This window comes from Gopherus flavomarginatus, chromosome 6, assembly GCF_025201925.1.
Source record: "Gopherus flavomarginatus isolate rGopFla2 chromosome 6, rGopFla2.mat.asm, whole genome shotgun sequence".
NCBI classification, from domain to species: Eukaryota; Metazoa; Chordata; order Testudines; family Testudinidae; genus Gopherus; species Gopherus flavomarginatus.
This window is the reverse complement of record NC_066622.1, coordinates 102,427,327-102,446,922: the sequence shown is the minus strand read 5'-3', so window position 1 is coordinate 102,446,922 and position 19,596 is coordinate 102,427,327. Positions and strand designations below refer to the sequence as shown.

Genomic DNA, 19,596 nt, shown 5'->3' with positions numbered 1-19,596 from the left:
GTGGGGTTCCCTCGGTGCCATTATAACACTTTGCTTCTGACCATCTATATGTTCTATTACTTTCTCTGAGGTCCATCAATGGAATTTAGATGCTTTTTTCTATGCTAAAGACACTTTACTCATCGCAGACATTAGAACTGTCATCTCAAAGCAAGTGAATACTTGGTGAGTATCCAGAATGAAATATTGGGAAGATGGTTGTGATAGGACTGATACAGTGAAAGAGACATACTCCTCCAAAAAGGTATAATAATGGAATGTAGCATTTTCTTCGGTGTCATCCATCATTAACAAAAACTGCCAGCTAAATTCTGATTGCAGGTTAGGCTTGATGCCAGGAAAAAAAATCTTTGACTTGTAAATTGAGCAGATTTGATATGGAAGACACTGAGACAAACTAAATAATGGAACACTATATGTCACATTGTGATCACTATTATAAATATAATCTTTTTTTAAAATAAGGATTGTACACAAGCACTACCATTCTTGATATTCTTGGGTATTTGAGGTCCTCTCTGCCAAACTGTCTGCAAAGGTCTGAGCAGATCAGAACCAGCAATCAGAAACCACTCAGAATAGTGTAAACTAATAACATGCAGCTAAGACCCACTTCAAGCATGCAGAACAAACCTCATATGTTTTATCTTGCCACTATTTAGACTATTTATTGTTATGCATCTGATAAGTAATCAATGTCATTTTCTGTAGCAATGACAATTTATTTTGTAACAGGATATATATTTATTCACTGAATATATAAAACAGTGGCAACATATCCCTATTAAAACTCCATTGACTTAAGTGGGCTTACAGCAGAGATGAATATGGCCCACAGTATTTGATGTGTTACAGGCAGACTTTACTGCCAAAGTTTCCCAGCTTTACTGAAATAAAAATGAAGGAAAGAGAAACCAAAGCACATAATTACAACCAAAATATAGTTTCACACACTCAACACCCAGTACCTACAGGAATGGCATCTGATACAAGCTACAAAACAAAACAAAACAAACATATAAAATGAATAAATACAAACAAAACCACATATACAGCAATGATGTACCTTATGAAAATGGAAAAAAAAAAGTTACAAATCTGAAACAATTAGGTGATCTGCAAAAAGCTTTCACAATGCACACTGAGTCCGTTTATACTGAGCCTGGGTTAGAGTTTGTTCTACTTCCAAATCTCAGAGCAGTTCTTGAAAATTTGTAAATCTGAGAAGATGGTCACTTTCAGTTCACACAACACAGTTCCCTCTTACTGAAGTTCGTTTTCTTTACAAAAAAAATCCTATAGAATTTAATAGGGATAAAATCAATAGCTTCTACAGAAATTACTCTTAACAGTGACAGAATCAATAGAAAATGATATCTCTGCAACAGGTTTTTGAACCACCTCGTAAAACTTGATAGAAGGGATACCATTCTCTATAAATTTCTAGAGGACTTTCCCATAAGTTTCCAGAACAAACATCAGTATCCAAAGAGTGCCTCTGGTGGCCTGTCCACACACTTTCTGCCCCAACCTTGAAGCTGATTAACTTCCTTCTAAGACAGCAGAAGGAAATGAGTGAGCCTCTTCAGGGAAAGAGCCACATATGGGTCATTTCCCAATCCTATAAAGGATTCCTCTACCCATATTGTGTAGTAGGAAGCAGCAAAGTGGCTGCATCTGCAACTAAATTGGCTGTACCAGGGCTAAGAGACAACCCAAATCCCTTGCATGCAGTAGAGCTGCATCTCATCCCCTAGAACACTCTTGATGGATTAAGGCAGTGACCCATATTGTCATACCCAGATAACCTGCTTGGGATCAGGGAAGTTGCCATTCAGCACTCCAAGGGAACCACCAAGTAAAACCATCCTGCCATGTGACAGAGCAGAAAGGGTGGATGGGATGGGAGAGGCATATTATATCACCATCATTTCTAATGCAGAGAGTGCAAGTACGGCAAGTTTGTGGAATTTTTCTTTTTTTGTACATTATTGAAACTTTGCAAAATGTGTGTCTACTCATCTTTTTCCCCCTAGTTTTATAACCCACTCATAGCTGCTTCTTGTAAAAACTCCAACTCTTCTTCAATAAGAACTAGCACAGAGTGCAATTTTTAACAATGTTGATGGGAATAGCCCACACTTCTAGGCTGATTAGCCTACAGGATATCAATGACTCATGAACCACATCAACGAGATAATCCTTTGCAGTTCTTTGAAAACATATCATCTTCAAGGAAGCAAAGGAGGAAGAACCCACAGTTCCAGTTGGGGATGGTGCAGATGGAAAATGTCTTATTAGCTTATTGAAAGTCTCAGAGTAACTCCTCCTTCTGCAAATGATCCCTTGGATAAAGAACACAGTACAATGATGCCTAGATGACAAAGCAATGCAAGAACAATTAAAGAATAAAAGATAACTAACAACTATCTTCTTAGGCGATGAAGATCAGCTAGGAGACTATTTCTTGGCTGTTTTTTGGAGACCCTACTCTTAGGCTCTGACTTTCTTAGCTGAGGGGATTACATAAAGCGAATATGTATTTCTGGAAGGTGTTTGGAAACTATGATGACAGTGGTATAGGAACCACAGTAGAGCAGAACAAAGCAACGGACCCATCTGATCCCTAGTGATAATGTGTTCCAGGTTTTAGTGTGTCTGTAAAGGTAAGTTAAGGTGTTCCAGAAGGTTTCAATGTGATGTACAACATTGCACTGTATGTCAAAAATGTATACACTTGCTCCAAGGTTCAAGAATAAGTGAGCAGCAGACCTACTGAGAGTATGCAAGTGAGAATAAAGACAGAAAAGAATAGTAGTGATGTTACGGCAGGGGGCTCTATTATAGACCACCAAATCAAGAGGAGGAAGTAGCTGAGACATTCTCCAAACAGTAACAAGATTAATGAACACACATGAACTAGTATTAATGGGAGATTTTAGTCTTCCAACAGATATCAGGGAAGTTAATATAACAAAACATAATACGTCCTGCAAGTTCTTAGCATGTGTAGGGACAACTTTCAAAGTTGAGGAAACAACTACAGGGTCATGCATTTTGGATCTGGTTTTGCCCAATAGGGGTGAATCAGTTTCAAACATAAAGGTGGTTGGGAACTTGGGAGGAAGTGATCACGATCAAATAGAGTTCAAAATCTTAAGGAAAGGAGAACATGAGAACAGCAAAACAAGGACACTGGACTTCAAAAAGGCAGATTTCAACCAACTCAGGGAAATAGTAGGCAAGGTCCCAGGGAAAAACCAGTTAGGAAGGAAAGGAGTTGAAAGGGGGCTTGCAGTTCCTAAAAGATGTAACACTAGAGGCTCAACATCAAGCTATTCTGATGTACAGAAAATATAAGAGCCACAGGAGACCAATGTGTCTAAAAACCAAAAGGGACACATACAGGAAATGGAAGGAGGGGCTGTTATGTTATCTGATTAAAATATGACCATATAGATCATTGTTGCAACGACTGTTATATAATTGCTACAAACGTTGTACAAAATGTGGCATGCAAGATGTCTATGGAAAGGTTATGACTTGCTGAATATGATTATGCTATTGGCATGCATGTATCATTTTTGTATTTGAAGTTATGAGTATTGGCTCTATACCTGTATTTCAAATGTTTGCTCTTGAGGTAATGCCCACAAGGTAGTTAGCCAGCACATCTTGGAGGGACTATTCAAATTAAAAAGTTACAAAGAGTCCTGTGGCACTTTACAGACTACCAGAAGTATTGGAGCATAAGCTTTCATGGGTGAATACCCACTTCGTCAGATGAATGTAGTGTAAATTGCCAGAGGCAGGTGTAAATCTGCAGGCAAGAATCAGTCTAGAGATAAGAGGTTATTTCAATCAGGGAGGATGAGGCCCTCTTCTAGCAGTCTGACCAAGTGGGTATTCACACACGAAAGCTTATGCTCCAATACGTCTGTTAGTCTATAAGGTGACACAGGACTCTTTGTCGCTTTTTACAGACCCAGACTAACACAGCTACCCCTCTGATACTATTCAAATTAAGTGACTCATCAAGGAGCACTTAACTTACAATGGAAGATGCCCCTCTACTTTTAATGGACTTTCCTGCTGTGACTAGGCATAACCACGCATGGTCATGTGACTTGTATATTTGACTCCAAACACCATCTTGTTACTGTAATTTTCCACAGTAAGAACAATGGGATTCCCTCAACATGTCAGAAGCTATAAAAGACCCTGGAACATCTGTTAATATAAAGGTGCTAATAGAGTTATAAATGTTAATGTAAACAATGGCTCAGCAATAAATTATTAGTCTTGCCGTAAACACTGCATATGATGGGAGGTGCTCAGATAGTACAGTGATGGGTGCCATTATACATATTAAAAAAAAATTGGATGAACACCTCCCCGCTTCAGTTTACTTGGTTCCCAAAGTATTTATGTGGCTTAATTAAATATATGCTATTTAAACAGCCTACTTAATTATAACAGCAATGGACAGTGCTGCTATAGTTACAGGTCCGCCAACAATCCCATTTATATGAAGACAGTTTTTGAAAGATTTATAACTGGACAAGGGCTGAAATTTAGGTTAGATGGCTCAGGAGTGAAGACAACTTTGGGCAGGTAGATAGAACTTCAGGTTCTCAAGCCACTAACTCTCCTATTCCTCTCTGGTCTGTCTAAAATGCTATCGCCAAACTATATCTATTTCCCTACACACTGACCTTGTCTCCCCATATTTTCAGTCTCCACACTGGCTTCCCCCTCTTCTCTTACTTAATCTTCAAGTTTCTCTTCATCTTAAAGCCTTGGCCTCTTCAATTCAGCTTCATTCTTTATGACCTCTGCCTTTTCTTTGCTCATTCCCAATTTCATGCCTTCTTTCTTCCTGAAAATATTGTGAGCTCTAAACTAAATTCCAAACTTGGTACATTTGCTGTTCAACCTCAGTTTTAATTCTGGAAAAACAAATTCTGTACTGTTACATTTCCCCCCCTTTAAAAACAATACAAAATAAAATTAAAAAAATACTGTTCCAATGGTCACAAACAGGACAAGGTTGCATTTGAATAGAACATTTTACATAGCCTAGGCTTCTGCTTAGTCAGAACAATATGCTTTAAAAATTAGATTATCCTTGAAGAGCAAGCATTTTAATTAACAGTGATAAAAAAAATTAAAAAGTTTAAACCTTTAAATCCAAAAATATTCTAAGGAGGTTGTGAAACCCTAACTTCTGCCAAGTTCTTCTGACCCAAGTACACAGATAACCTTAGCTGTAATGGCATATAGTTCAAGTATATAGATGTTTCAAACCAAATTCAACCATGGTGTAAGCAGATGCAACTCCCATTTAAGGCTCAGGGGTTGAATTTAGCACTTTTTATCTACATTTATAGAAGAGAAGACTAATGTAAGCAAGTTTTTGCTTCACTGGAAGTTGCAACCTCTTACAGAAGAGCTGAATTTGGCCTGAAGGATTAATCTCTCTGAGACATATAGGACCTGAATTATCACTGTGTTACTCTGTCAGTGGAGTCAGACTGACACAAAAATGGATCAGCTCAGTGCTGAATCCAGGCCTGTGGTGAATCTAGTGCTGAATCAGGCCTGTGGTGTTCAGAGATGGGGAATACATTAAATAATTTCCTGTTTGAATAAAAACCCACTTCTGTGCCACTTCTGTGTTCATTTTATGCAAATATACACACAAATAAATTCACTGGCAGGAATGTTCATGACAATAGCAAATTTTAAGCAAGTATTACAGAATAGTAACCAAAGTCAGTTTTGAACTCAGAAAAGTACTTTCATTGGAAACCTGGAAACATTCAGACAGCTAAGAAACATACATGATACCATGTAACCTGTAAATCATTGTATAAACCTCTATCCACGCAGAATCAAAATGAACCACCACAGCTGAAGTTTCAAATATTGACTACTCACAATGAAGTACTAATGAAAAAAACTCCTGACCAAGCTTATCTGCAGAAATGATTCGGCAAATAATTTCAAATAGTGACTAAGCTTTTTTTTTTTAATCATTTATTTGTGGATAATTCAAATTCATTCACTAAATTACTCGCTATATTATAAATAAGTGAATAAATAAAAACAAACTGTATGTACTGTATATAAGTGATAATTTATCTTATTTTAAAGGCTACACTCACATTTTAAGTGTTTAAAAATGGACATTTCTAAGCCTCTATAAAAACTTTAAACACATACGAGGATGGTTTAGTAAAAAGAAAGAGAAACACACCTCTTCTACATCATTGTCCAAAGCTATGATTTGTAGTGGAGAAGTCAAATTCTGGTTGTCAGAGATGGTTGTGCCCACTGGGGAGGACTCCAGAATAAATCCCTCATACAAAGATTCTGTGAAGTAAGGCTTCTGATTGTTCTCATTCAGGACTTCGATATGTAAATTGGCAAAGGCAGGAAGTGGATGACCATTGTCTTGTTCTGCCTAAAAAGACACATATCCGATTGACTATGGACTCTTTTTATATAATGTATTAATCTCTTTATAGAGTATATAATTGACTCAAGTACAGCTATGAATAGTCAATAATTACTACTGCTTTACTTTCAAGGGTAACAATATTTTCACACAGATAGCTAATATTTAGTATTTCGCTGCTTATTTTGAAACATCACATCCGAGAAAAGACATATATATATACTAACCAAAGAATTAACGAACAAAGCAGATACTATACATTTAATCATGTTGCCCACTGATTTTAATAACTAGAGAGAAACTCAAGAAATGCAGTATTAGTAAAAATCATTGTTTAATATATCAGTTGTTATGAAAAATCTCTTGCAGTGAAGATGAGAGAAGCCACAAATCTGTGCATAAATGTATTCACTGGACGATACAATTACCACCTAGAGTCTAGGTGCAGGCAAACTTTGTGGCCCGAGGGCCACATCTGGGTATGGAAATTGTATGGTGGGCCATGAATGCTCATGAAATTGGGGGTTGCAAGGCAGGAGGGCTTTGGCGGGGAGTGTGGGCTCTGGGGTGGGGCTGGGGATGAAAGAGGCTGCTCCAGGCTGGTGCCAAGGGGTTCAGAGGGCGGAGGGGGATCAAGGCTGGAGCACATGATTGGGGCAAGGGAGGGTATCAGGGGGCAGGCTCCGGGCAGTGCTTACCTCAAGCAGCTCCCAGAAACAGTGGCATGTCCTCCCTCCAGCTCCTACGCAGAGGCATGATCAGAGGGCAATGGGAGCTGTGGAGGCGACACTTGGGTGGGGGCAGCGTGTGAAGTCCCCTGGCTGTCCCTACATGTAGGAGCCGGGGGAGGGGGAGATATGCCACTGCTTCCAGGAGCCATGTGGAGTGGGGCAAGACCCTAATCCTGTTCCCCAGCTGGAGCACCACTAGCCAGAACCCATAATTCCTAGTCAGGTAAAATCCTCATTTGGGACAGCGAAGACATTAGGAAGCAAAGCTCCTATTGTTTAGATGACTATGGCAAAAGACTCCGAATACTTGACAGAAACCCCCCTTTTAAAAGAAAGTCAGGAACGCACTAAGCTGTAACTAGATATGCCTTGTATTTTCTCTTGACTGTGCCAAATTTGCACACATTATTGCTTTTCAGATACAATATCTTACATATGTGGCCCAGAGGTTAAAACTCACTGCAAAGCAGTTTTACACAGTACTAGTTCTGATAGACACAGATTGTTGTATAATTTAGAATCCTTTGGAATAGTAAAATGAAAAAAAACATATTTAAAATATGAAGGGAGAAAAAAACTATTTTCTACTGATCCCTACATTATATATTTATGCATTACTAGGAATGGACTTGATGCTTGTAATTAATGAGGAATTATAATATAAACCCTCTCTACCTTTCAAGAGATTTAGCTGAAAGGGGGAAGGGAACTTGACTAAAATTTCCCTATATGGTATAGGATACCTTTTACAGTTCTTATGTTAGAAAAGAATGAAATACATTTTGCCCTGTCTTACACACCATATAACCTCACTGAATTTGATTTAGCATGTGAGAGAAGTTTTTTAATCTCCACTTTCTTGCCTTTCAGGATTTTACCAAATATAGATAACTGTGTACTGTATGCATGCAAAATATGTGACATTTTGTGTTAGGACTCAGAGTAAGCTCAGAAATGAGATGAGATACCAACACTTATGTCTCCCTTGAGGAAGAGGAGTATTTTTCCCTCCTCCCAATTTCTCCCCTGATATCCGTGAGAAGTCTCACAGAAGTATGAGTTTAAATCATAAATATACCAGTAATTACTTCCTTACGAGCACTGCAAAACTCCCTTACATTAACATATGCTGCTTAAGCAGACAGAGTGTTGAGAATCTGAAGAGAAGTCCTGTATTTAAAGAGAAATCTTCCAATAAAAATTCAAACTGAATGCAACCAGGAGGGGACTAAGGAAAAGAGAAACAAAGGGAGCTTAATTTAGCCTTTTGGCTTCTGGTTATATTCCAGGAACAGCATGAGTACTTGCTGTTTTCCTTCTCTAAGATTTTACTCATGAAAAGTCAACAGAGGAGTCTGAGGAGCCTTGTTTGATGATAGTTACTTTTTAATCTAAATAATCAAATGGAATTAAAAGTGAACATATAAGTAAAACACTAGCTACAGAAGTTCACTGACATATTAATATGTATTATTTGTAATATACTTAGTGGAATTATTTTCTCTGTTATATTATTTAAACAAATACCACTCTCAAAGTATTATTACTATATTCTATCATTATAAATTGGACATTCAATTTACATACAGAATTAGAACTACAAATTACAAGTATTTACCAACAAATTACAAGTATTTACATATACATTCAGACACAATATATACTTGCATGCTCAAACCAAATATTTTGAAACTTTATGAATGTGATATTATTTCAATAATTAGCAACACACATCTTTTAAGTAGTAATTTCTTCAAATAGTTTTTTTAATCAATTCATTTCAGCCCACTTAGCACCTCTTTTTGTAGGCACTCTGTGTATATCTGAGTGCTTAAGTTAAAGAGGCAGTAATGTTTGGAGAAATAGAATTTTTAAGTGATATGCTTGAGCACTCAAGGAAACTAAATACTGACTCCACATAGAGCACTGTTTGTGACCAATTCAAAGACTTTAAAATGCTTGGAAAAAGCCTTGAATAATTTTAATAAAAATACATCCAAAGAAATCACGATATGCTACTGGTTATTCCATAAGTAGAAAAAAAAAAGAATAAGTTAGTCATTATGAATAATTCACTCAGCTCTAAATGTATGCTAGATGACCAAAAAACAGGTTTTGTACACTTGTTGCCTGGGTGCATCTGGCCTTTATCTCCAACATTTGCCTCAGGAAATTGAATCAGAGATAAAGATGTAATATCATAAGATTATGAGAAGTTTCCAGATTTATGATTTAAAACAATTCTGACTCATGACTCAGTTTTAGCTGTGTTTGGGCCTTTTTTTTTACCATGAACATATGGATTGTTTCTGTTCACACAGATTTTGTGAAATATATTTGCTTGTGAACAAAGGTATTCATTTATGAAAATAATTTTTATTCACTCTTACTAAGTTATTCTCATGTTTAAAAAAATTCAGTTATCTAAACAAGAAACAGAAATACTATGTGACTTAGATATCCAATCACACAAAGAATAATAAAAAATCAAAATGCTCTGCAGATAGATACAAAGGCTGTAATTTGTTTGAATAAAATGATTTGATCAAGAATTACAAATAAAAAACATCAGGACAATTATGGTTAGTTTGTAGATTTTATTTGAATATGAGTAAAAGGATAAATTCACAGAATCAATTATTTATCTGGAACAGTCTGACCAGCATTAGTTTACACTGTTAGTCTACAATGCCATACTCAATTTCTTGGAAGGTATCCAAGTAGCTTCTCATGTTTCATTCTTTCATTTTAAAAGATGCAGTTACATACAACATACATTTGTTTCAGACACTTGGTTCTCCTAGTAAAAGGAAAGCTGAAAACAAGTTAATTATCTTCATGCCTCCTTTAAAAAAAAACCAACAACAAAACTCTGACTCCTTTGTTTCTGGATTCAAAGTGTTTCCGCTTGCTTGCTTTTCTCTTTGGGTACCTGCATTTACTGTGCTTTTAAAGCATTTGCTCATGCTTTATTTGATTACACCATAAGGGGGCAAACAGGGAAGCCTAGCCTGCCAAAAACCATGTGCATCACAACCCAATCACAGTGGAGATGCAATCCACTTTCAGGTTGTAGCCCGCTCTCTAGCTGAGAACCATGGGGTTATAAATAGACTCTTGTAAAACTATGCTTTTCAAGGATAAAGTTCAGCATTCTGTTTGCAGGACCTGTTCTCACAAGCAAGTGAATCCTATGAATAATTCCTATTACATTAATACCAGAACGAATTTTCTTTCTATTGATTGTAGATGAGATTATTATATTTGAAAGTATAAATATTTTATTATCTAGTTTCTTTACTGGCTACATTCTGAAACATTTAGAATGGACAACTTTGTATTATTTTCCAAATACAAAAAGCACTGCTATTTGGGATACTATGGGTCACAGTTTATCTTATATTATTTGTTTCATTTAAATACAACATAAAATAATTACTATCCTGGGCTCTCATCAAACTTGTCATTGATTAAAAAATATGATCCTAGGCTTGGATGACTGCAGAATAATTGGATTTTGCCTTAGGACGTTGTACCTCGTGTTACTAACAGTCAGTGATCCTTCCAGGCAATTATGGATTGATTCTAATGGATCTCAAATGGAGTCCACTGTTTCTCAGTGAAAGCAAAGTAGTCTATAATTATGGTGACTAGAGGGTTTAAAGTGAAGAAAAATTAAGGTGTAACTCAGGCCTTCATCAGGGCCATAAGGACATGGAAAATCATCTATGGGGGAAAAAAACTCAAGCCAAAAACCTAATGAAGCCTTCTTCTCCAATACAGCTATTTAGTTATAAAGACATTTTGACTTTTTGTATGCTGTTTTACTAATCACTCATAACAGAGCAGCCAGATCCTTTAAATTATCTGCAAAGGATTGATTATAGTGTAAGTAAGTATCAGAATAATCCTGAGACAAAATAAAATAAGAATTGTTAAATAATGCTCAAATCAAATATGTTTAATCCTATTTATCATGTAAACTGCTGTAGAATGGTGCAATGATTGTATATACTAAATGCAGTTTGCAGTATTTGTATATTTATAGCAATCAATCCATACCTTACATCAGTGGTTCTCATTCAGGGGTCTGGGGCCCCCTGGAGGGCTGCAAGCAAGTTTCAAGGTGTCTGCCAAGCAGGACAAATGTTAGACTTGCTGGGGTCCAGGACAGAAAGCCAAAGCCCTACCACATGGGAATGAAGGCTGAGGTGAGGCCCTGAGCCCCACTGCTCGGAAATTAAGCAGAAGCCTGATCTATTTAGCTCCGCAGTGCCCTCTGTGGCATGGGGCCCCTGCCAATTGTCCTGCTTGCTACCCCCTAATGCCACCTCTGGCTTTTATATACAGAAAAGCCGTTGTTGTGGCACAGGTGGGCCATAAATTTAAACTAGAATCTGAAAAGGTACAACTGACTATATTACTAAACTTGAAAAAATGTTCTGTACATAATCAGTATTAAAATATGAATATCTGATGAAAGCATTAGAAGAAGGATTCAATCAGACCCCACTGAGCCTGATGCATTACATGTTGTGCGAGAAAGAGATAACTGCTGGTCTACACTGAAAAGTTACATCAGCATAGCTATGACTCTCAGAGGTTTGAAAAATCCACACTCTTGAGAGACTTGGGGTTTGTCTTCACTACGGGGGAGATTGATGCTGCTGCAATTGATGTAGTGGGTGATGATTTAGCAGGTCTAGTGAACACCCTCTAAATCGATGGCAGAGTGCTCTGCGGTTGACTTCTGTACTCCAGCTCCCCGAGAAGAGTAAGGTAAGTGAATTGGAGAGTATCTCTCATCGACACAGTGCAGTGAAGATACCAGGATAAGTCGACCTAAGCTACGTCGACTCCAGCTATGTGTATGTGTATGAGTAGCGTAAATCAGGTCGATTTACCCCGGTAGTGAAGACAAGCCCTCAGTTAAGCCGACTTAACCTCTGGTCTAGACAGCATTAGATCAACAGACGAATTTTTCTGTCAACCTAGCTACTGCCTCTCAGGGAGGCAGGGGTGAAAGTAACTGAGGACACTTACTGGTATGGGTGGGGGGGGGTAGCTCTGGCCCCCGGAAGAGGCGGGGCTGGGGTTCAGAATCCCTGAGCCAGCCCTTGGATCGCACCGCCTGGGACTCCCATGTTGATTTAAAGGGCCCAGAGCTCTGGACACCACTTCTGTGATAGGGGCAGCGGTGTCTGGAACCCCGGGCCCCAGGTCAACTGCTCCCTTTGTTCCCCCGCCTGTCAGCTGCTGGGGAGAGGGGGCAAAAGGGGCAAGGATGTTAAAGCGCTGCAGGGTCCTTTGCCACGGCAGTGCTTTGAGAATCCTTAAAGTGCTGCCGCAGCAAAGGACCATCCTTAAGGCTCCGCCACGGCAGTGCTTTAAAGTTGCTACCCCTCCCCGTATCCCCCAGCCCCCATGTCAGCAGCCCTGCCCGTATGGACCCTACTGGCAGGGTCCCTGACAGGGGAGACAAAAGGAGGCAGCACTTTAATGTGGGCTGGGTATGGGTTCTATTCAGTGTTTTTCCACTGACTGTGAAGCATTTGGGGGGCGGGGCGCAAAAAGGAGGCAGAAAGCTCCCTACTGCAGGAGAAAAGAGGAATGGAGACAATGTGGGACAAGCAGTGAGACATCTCCCAAGGAATGCTGTGGGGGATGAGGGACTACGGACTAAAATGGAAGGCAGACCCCAAGTATCCAGAGTTGGCGCTAGCTACTCTGTGGTTCCCAGACTCTCCAGGTTCAGAAAATCATGTCCTCTCTCTATCTTTCTGCAAGGTAATAAAATACCTCTCCCTCTCAGAGGAGCTGTCATAAACAGATAGTTAAGGGTTAATGTCTCTTTTACCTGTAAAGGGTTAACAAACAGGGAACCAAAAACACCTGACCAGAGGATCAGTCAGGAAACAAGATACTTTCAAATCTCGGTGGAGGGAAGCCTTTGTTTGTGTTTTTTGAGTTTTGCTTTGTTCTCTCTGGGTCCTGAAAGGGACTAGACATGCAACCAAGGTTCTTGCCAATCTCCCTGCTACAGTCTCTTATATATTCAGAATAGTGAGTATTAAGTAGAAAGGCGGTTATAGTCTTTTGATTGTTTTCTGTATTTGCAAATGTGTAGTTTGCTGGAAGTATTTTAAATTGTATTTTGCTGGGGGGGGGGGCTTCTCTCTAGTGTCCATAAGCTGAAAGACCCTGTAACTTTTACCATCTAAATTACAGAGACAACTTTTACTTTTTTTCTTTCTTTTTATTAAAAGTTTTGCTTTTTAAGACCTGTTTGATTTTTTTCCCCTTGTTGAGGCTCAAGGGAATTGAGTCTGTACTTAACAGGGAAGGAGAAGGGAGGGGAGAAGGGTGGAATCCCTTTGTTTTAGATTCACGGAGCTTGAATCTGACTATCTCTCCAGGATAGCCCAGGGAGGGAAAGCCTGAGAAGGAGAGAGAAGGGGGAGAACAAAACCTGATTTATCTGTGTTGTGATTCAAGGAGTTTGAATCACGGTGATCTCCTAGTGTACCCAGGGCGGGAAAGATCTGGGAGGAAGAAAGGAGAAGGGGGGGGAATGGTTTATTCCCCTTTATTGTAAGACTCAAGGAATTTGGGTCTTAAGGTCCCCAGGGAAGGTTTTTGGGGGACCAGAGTGCCCCAAAACACTAATTTTTGGGTGGTGGCAGCGTATCAGATCTAAGCAGGTAATTAAGCTTAGAGAAATTCATGCTGGTACCCCAATTTTTTGGACTCTAAGGTTCAGATTGGGGATAGAATACCATGACAGGAGCATTCAGCAAAAATGTATTATTTAATTTCGTGATTTCTAGTTCACTGTGAAGGCACAGAATACAGCCTTTGCAGTGCATCTTTGGATCAGGTACTGAACTTGTTTGTTTCAGAAAAATCTATAGCAAAACCCACTGAGGCCAAGTTGCATGTAAAAGCAGCAAAGAATCCTGTGGCACCTTATAGACTAACAGACATTTTGGAGCATGAGCTTTCGTGGGTGAATACCCACTTCGTCAGATGCATGTAGTGGAAATTTCCAGGGGCAGGTATATATAGGAGGTTGATGGATTTCCACTCCATACGGCTAAATGCAGTGCCTTGCATGGTGTCAAGTATCAGAGGGGTAGCCATGTTAGTCTGGATCTGTAAAAGCAAAGCACTGCATTTAGCCGTATGGAGTGGAAATCCATCAACCTCATATATATACCTGCCCCTGGAAATTTCCACTACATGCATCTGACGAAGTGGGTATTCACCCACGAAAACTCATGCTCCAAAACGTCTGTTAGTCTATAAGGTGCCACAGGATTCTTTGCTGCTTTTACAGATCCAGACTAACACGGCTACCCCTCTGAAAGTTGCATGTAGTTTACATATACTGCTTGAATACTGTTCCTGCTCTACACTCCCTTAAAGTGCACTTCTCTGCTTGGCTGAGTTTGGAAGGTATGTTGCAGCTGTAATTAGAAGTAAAAGGAAAGAACCCCAGCACAACCCCAGGTGGTATATTGCCAATATTTGTTATGGATAGCCTAATGATACACACAACCTCACTTTATATTGGCTGTAACTTGGGAGTAAATTAGTTCTCACTCCAGCTGCTGATCCCTCCTTCCCTTCTCACTCTGCCAGTAAACCTCTTCCTTCTTGACATTATGCCTTGCTCATCTGCAGACCACACTCTCACAACTGCACTGCCACAGCACCCACCAGCTTATGGTCTCTTCTCCTGCCACTTAGCTGCAAATCACTACTCTTCTCCCACACCCCTATAACTCAGGCTGAGACCCAATCCTCTTCAGTAACCTTCTGCCTCCTCATTCACTGTGTGCAGGGCGGTTTCTGATCTCAACCCTTCGTTGGCACTCCACCATCCACAGACTCCACAGACTGCAACTTCCCCTACTCCAGCACAAACAGTTGATTTTTCTCCACATAGGCTTCGCTCAGCACATCCTTCTGTCCTCCTTTCTCTCTCCCACCTCCTGCTCACCAGCAGTTCTGCACAGTCACAAGTTGTGTGTGAATAAAAGAGCAATGTGGAAAAACTTCTTGCGAGTTTCTAGCTAGTATCCATTATGCTGTTATCCAGATCCTACTGAGTCCTTTTCCACTGACTCCAAATAACTTTGATCAGGTCCTCATTGCCTCAGGTATTTAGCTGATAGCATGAATATGAATCATCCTCATTCTGATTTTGCTACTCAGTTTCATACACAAATGAGTCAATTTACTGCTTTCTCTCCTTATCCCTTTCCCCACCTTGTGAGTCTCTTTCAGCCACTTCTCCCTTTTTTCATCTGTAAGTCGAAGGCTCCTTACTTGCTATATTCCACAATTAAAGGTCACATAGGTGCATTTAAGTAAAAATACTACATATGTAAAACTATTAGCTAGCTAGACTCTAGTTGTTCACATAAAAATGAAAGGATGTAGTTGTAATAAATGAAGTGGGGGGTAACCCACTTTGATGGACACCCAGCCAGCCAGTTAGCTGTAAAATCCCTCTTGGTAGCTGTTCTGTACTTGTTTTACCTGTAAAGGGTTAAAAAGGCCCCTCAAGTAAAAAAAAAAAAAAATAAGTGGGCACCTAACCAAAAGAGCCTTTGTCTGTTGTTCTCTGGGCTGCAGAGACACAGAACAGCAATGCTATAAGCAGAAATGCTGTGTAAGGTTTGAACCAGGTATTAAAAAGTATCTTCCACACCTAGAAGAAATAATTTGGATAGGGAATGTTTAGTTAGTTGCTATCAGGTTTATTTCTTATTTTGGCTTGTGGATGTCCTCTCTGCTAACCCCTGATGCTTTTGTTTGCTTGTAACTTTAAAGCTGAATCCCAAAGAAAGCTATTTTGGGTGCTTAATTTTTGTAATTATTTCTTTTAAGATCTAGCAAAAAGCCTAAGTTCCAGATGTATTTTTTTCCTTTTTGTTTTTAATTAAATTTACCTTTTTTAAGAACAGGATTGGATTTTTGGTGTCCTAAGTAGTTTGTGCATGTTGTTTGATTAGCTGGTAGCCACAGTTAATTTCCTTTGTTTTCTTTCTCAGCTCTTCCCCAGACCGGGAGTGAAAGGGCTTGCGGGTACCATACAGGGAGGAATTCCCAAATGCTCCTTTCTGGGTTCAAAGACATTTTTTTGCATTTGGGTGGTGGCAGCATTTGCCAAGACAAGGTCAGAGAAAAGCTGTAACCTTGGGAGAGTAATACAAGCCTGGAGTGACAAGTATTAATTTTTAAATTCCTTGTGGACCCTCATTTCCTGCACTCAAAGTAACAAAGTGAGGGTTGAGCCTTAACAGTAGTGAAATCTAAATTAAGTTTTCTGTAGAATAAGAAGCTAAAATTGATAAAATTCTTATCAATACTGATTAAACAAAATATACTTTTATGATGACAAGTATGCCAGAGCCCAGATTAACATTGTTTAAAACAGCACATTTTTTTAAATTAGAAATTGTGTCAGACTTGGCTATTTTGACATTGGGGAATATTATAATACTGAGGTCAACAAATGCTTAATACTAGAACATTGTTGCACACAAAGTTGTTTTGATTACTGAATAAGACGGTTACTCACCTTTGTAACTGTTGTTCTTTGAGATGTGTTGCTCACATCCATTCCAGTTAGGTGTGCGCGCCGCGCGTGCACGTTCGTCGGAAACTTTTTACCCTAGCAACTCCAGTGGGCCGGCAGGTCGCCCCCTGGAGTGGCGCCGCCATGGCGCCCAATATATATCCCTGCCGGCCCACCCGCTCCTCGGTTCCTTCTTGCCGGCTACTCCGACAGTGGGGAAGGAGGGCGGGTGTGGAATGGATGTGAGCAACACATCTCGAAGAACACAGTTACAAAGGTGAGTAACCGTCTTTTCTTCTTCGAGTGATTGCTCACATCCATTCCAGTTAGGTGAATCCCAAGCCATACCTAGGCGGTGGGGTCGGAGCGAGAAGTCGCGGCATGGAGCACTGCAGATCCGAAGGCCGCGTCCTCTCTAGACTGCTGGACCAGGGCGTAGTGGGAAGCAAAGTTGTGGACCGATGACCAGGTCGCTGCCCGACAGATTTCCTGGATGGGCACACGGGCGAGGAAAGCCAGCGACGACGCCTGCGCCCTGGTAGAATGCGCAGTCACACGGCCCGTAGGGACATGGGCCAAGTCATAGCAGGTCCTGATGCAGGACGTTACCCAAGAGGATAACCTCTGGGAGGAGATAGGAAGTCCTTTCATGCGGTCCGCTACTGCCACGAAAAGCTGGGGGGATTTGCGGAAGGGCTTGGTCCTCTCCACGTAGAACGCGAGAGCCCTACGGACATCAAGCGAGTGGAGCTGCTGCTCCCTGCCTGAGGAGTGAGGTTTCGGGAAAAAAACCGGAAGGAATATCTCTTGGTTGACGTGGAAGGCTGAGACCACCTTGGGGAGAAAAGCAGGGTGTGGTCTCAGCTGCACCTTGTCCCTTGTGGAAGACCGTATATGGGGGGTCTACCACAAGAGCCCGGAGTCCGACACCCGTCTAGCCGAGGTGATAGCTACTAGAAAGGCCGTCTTCCAAGAGAGGTAAAGCGGGAGCAAGTGGCTAACGGCTCAAAGGGGGGCCCCATGAGCCGGGACAACACCAGGTTAAGATCCCAGGTTGGAGCAGGGGGACGGACGTTAGGGTATAAACGTTCCAACCCCTTAAGGAATCTAGACACCGTCGGGTGAGAAAAAACAGAGCGACCATCCGCACCCGGATGAAAGGTGGAGATAGCTGCTAGGTGGACTCGCAACGACGATATGGCCAGACCTTGCCCTTTAAGGGACCAAATGTAGTCCAAGATATCGGCTACCGAAACTTCCATAGGGCGGAGATTTCTCTCCACGCACCAACAGGAGAAGCGCTTCCATTTGGCCAAATATGTCGCTCTTGTGGACGGCTTCCTGCTGCCCAAGAGCACCTCCCTCACCGGCGAGGAACAGCGCAGCTCAGAGCCAGTCAGCCACGCAGGAGCCACGCTGCTAGATGCAGCGACTGCAGGTCCGGTTGACAGAGGGTCCCGTGCTCCTGGGTAATCAGGTCCGGATGAAGGGGCAGGGGAACTGGGTCGGCTATAGTCAGGTCCAGCAGCATGGGGTACCAGTGTTGTCTGGGCCATGCCGGGGCTACCATGATCACGTGAGCCCTGTCCCTGCGTACCTTCAGAAGGACCCTGTGGACCAAAGGGAATGGGGGAAACGCATAGTACAGGTGGGTCGACCACTGGATGAGGAAGGCATCCGCTATCGACCCGGGCTCCCTGCCCTGAAAGGAGCAGAACGCTTGGCACTTCCTGTTCCCCTTGGACGCGAAGAGGTCTACCCGGGGATAACCCCACCTCCGGAAGATGGAGAGGGCGACGTCTGGGCGAAGGGACCACTCGTGTGACAGGAAGGATCTGCTCAATCGATCCGCCAGCGTGTTCCGTACTCCGGGGAGGAAGGAAGCCATGAGGTGAATGGAGTGGGCTACACAAAAGTCCCAGAGTCGTATCGCCTCGTGGCACAGGGAGGAGGATCTGGTGCCGCCCTGCTTGTTGATATAATACATGGTCGTCGTGTTGTCGGTGAACACCGCGACACAGCGACCCTGAAGCTGATGACAGAACGTTTGACAAGCAAGACGGACCGCTCTCAACTCCCGCATGTTGATGTGTAGCCCCACCTCCTCCTGGGACCACAGGCCCTGCGTCCTCAGGGTCCCTACGTGGGCCCCCCAGCCGAGATCTGAGGCATCCGTTGTTAGGGACACCGAGGGCTGAGATGGGTGGAAGGGGAGACCCGCACACAACACTGACTGGTCTAGCCACCAGCCGAGAGAATCTAGGACCCTCTGGGGGATTGTGATTAACATATCTAGCGGCTGTCTTGTCGGCCTGTAATGACTGATGAGCCACAACTGGAGGGGCCTCATGCGGAGCCGAGCGTAATTGGTCACAAAAGTACAAGCCGCCATGTGGCCTAACAGGGTTAGACATGTCCTCACTGACGTTAAGGGGGCTGACCGCAGCCGTTGCACGATCGCCGACAAGGCCTGGAACCGCTGCAATGGCAGCAAGGCCCTGCCCACAGTGGCGTCCAGGACGGCCCCGATGAATTCCACCCTTTGAGTGGGAACCAGGGTGGACTTGTCTGTGTTCACCAAGATGCCCAGAGTGGCGAACATGTCGGTGATCACGCGGACATGGCTGCAGACTTGTTGTTCCGACGTGCCCCGAATCAACCAATCGTCCAGATACGGAAACACGTGGATATGACTGCGCCGGAGCTGCGCCACAACAACTGCCATGCACTTCGTAAACACCCTCGGGGCCGTGGACAAGCCAATGGGAGGACTGCAAATTGGTAATGAAGAGACCCCACAACGAAGCGAAGGAAACGTC

General features: G+C 41.8%; 1 protein-coding gene across 2 annotated transcripts in view; it reads right to left on the bottom strand.

Moving 5' to 3' along the window:
• PCDH15 (protocadherin related 15) overlaps positions 1-19,596 on the bottom strand; it is a 1,406,570-nt gene that overhangs the window by 363,678 nt on the left and 1,023,296 nt on the right. For both annotated transcript variants that reach the window (XM_050959272.1, XM_050959271.1), the window contains one exon: positions 6,260-6,466. In XM_050959272.1, coding sequence (XP_050815229.1) covers positions 6,260-6,466 — 207 coding nt within the window. The remainder of the gene's footprint in view (positions 1-6,259; positions 6,467-19,596) is intronic.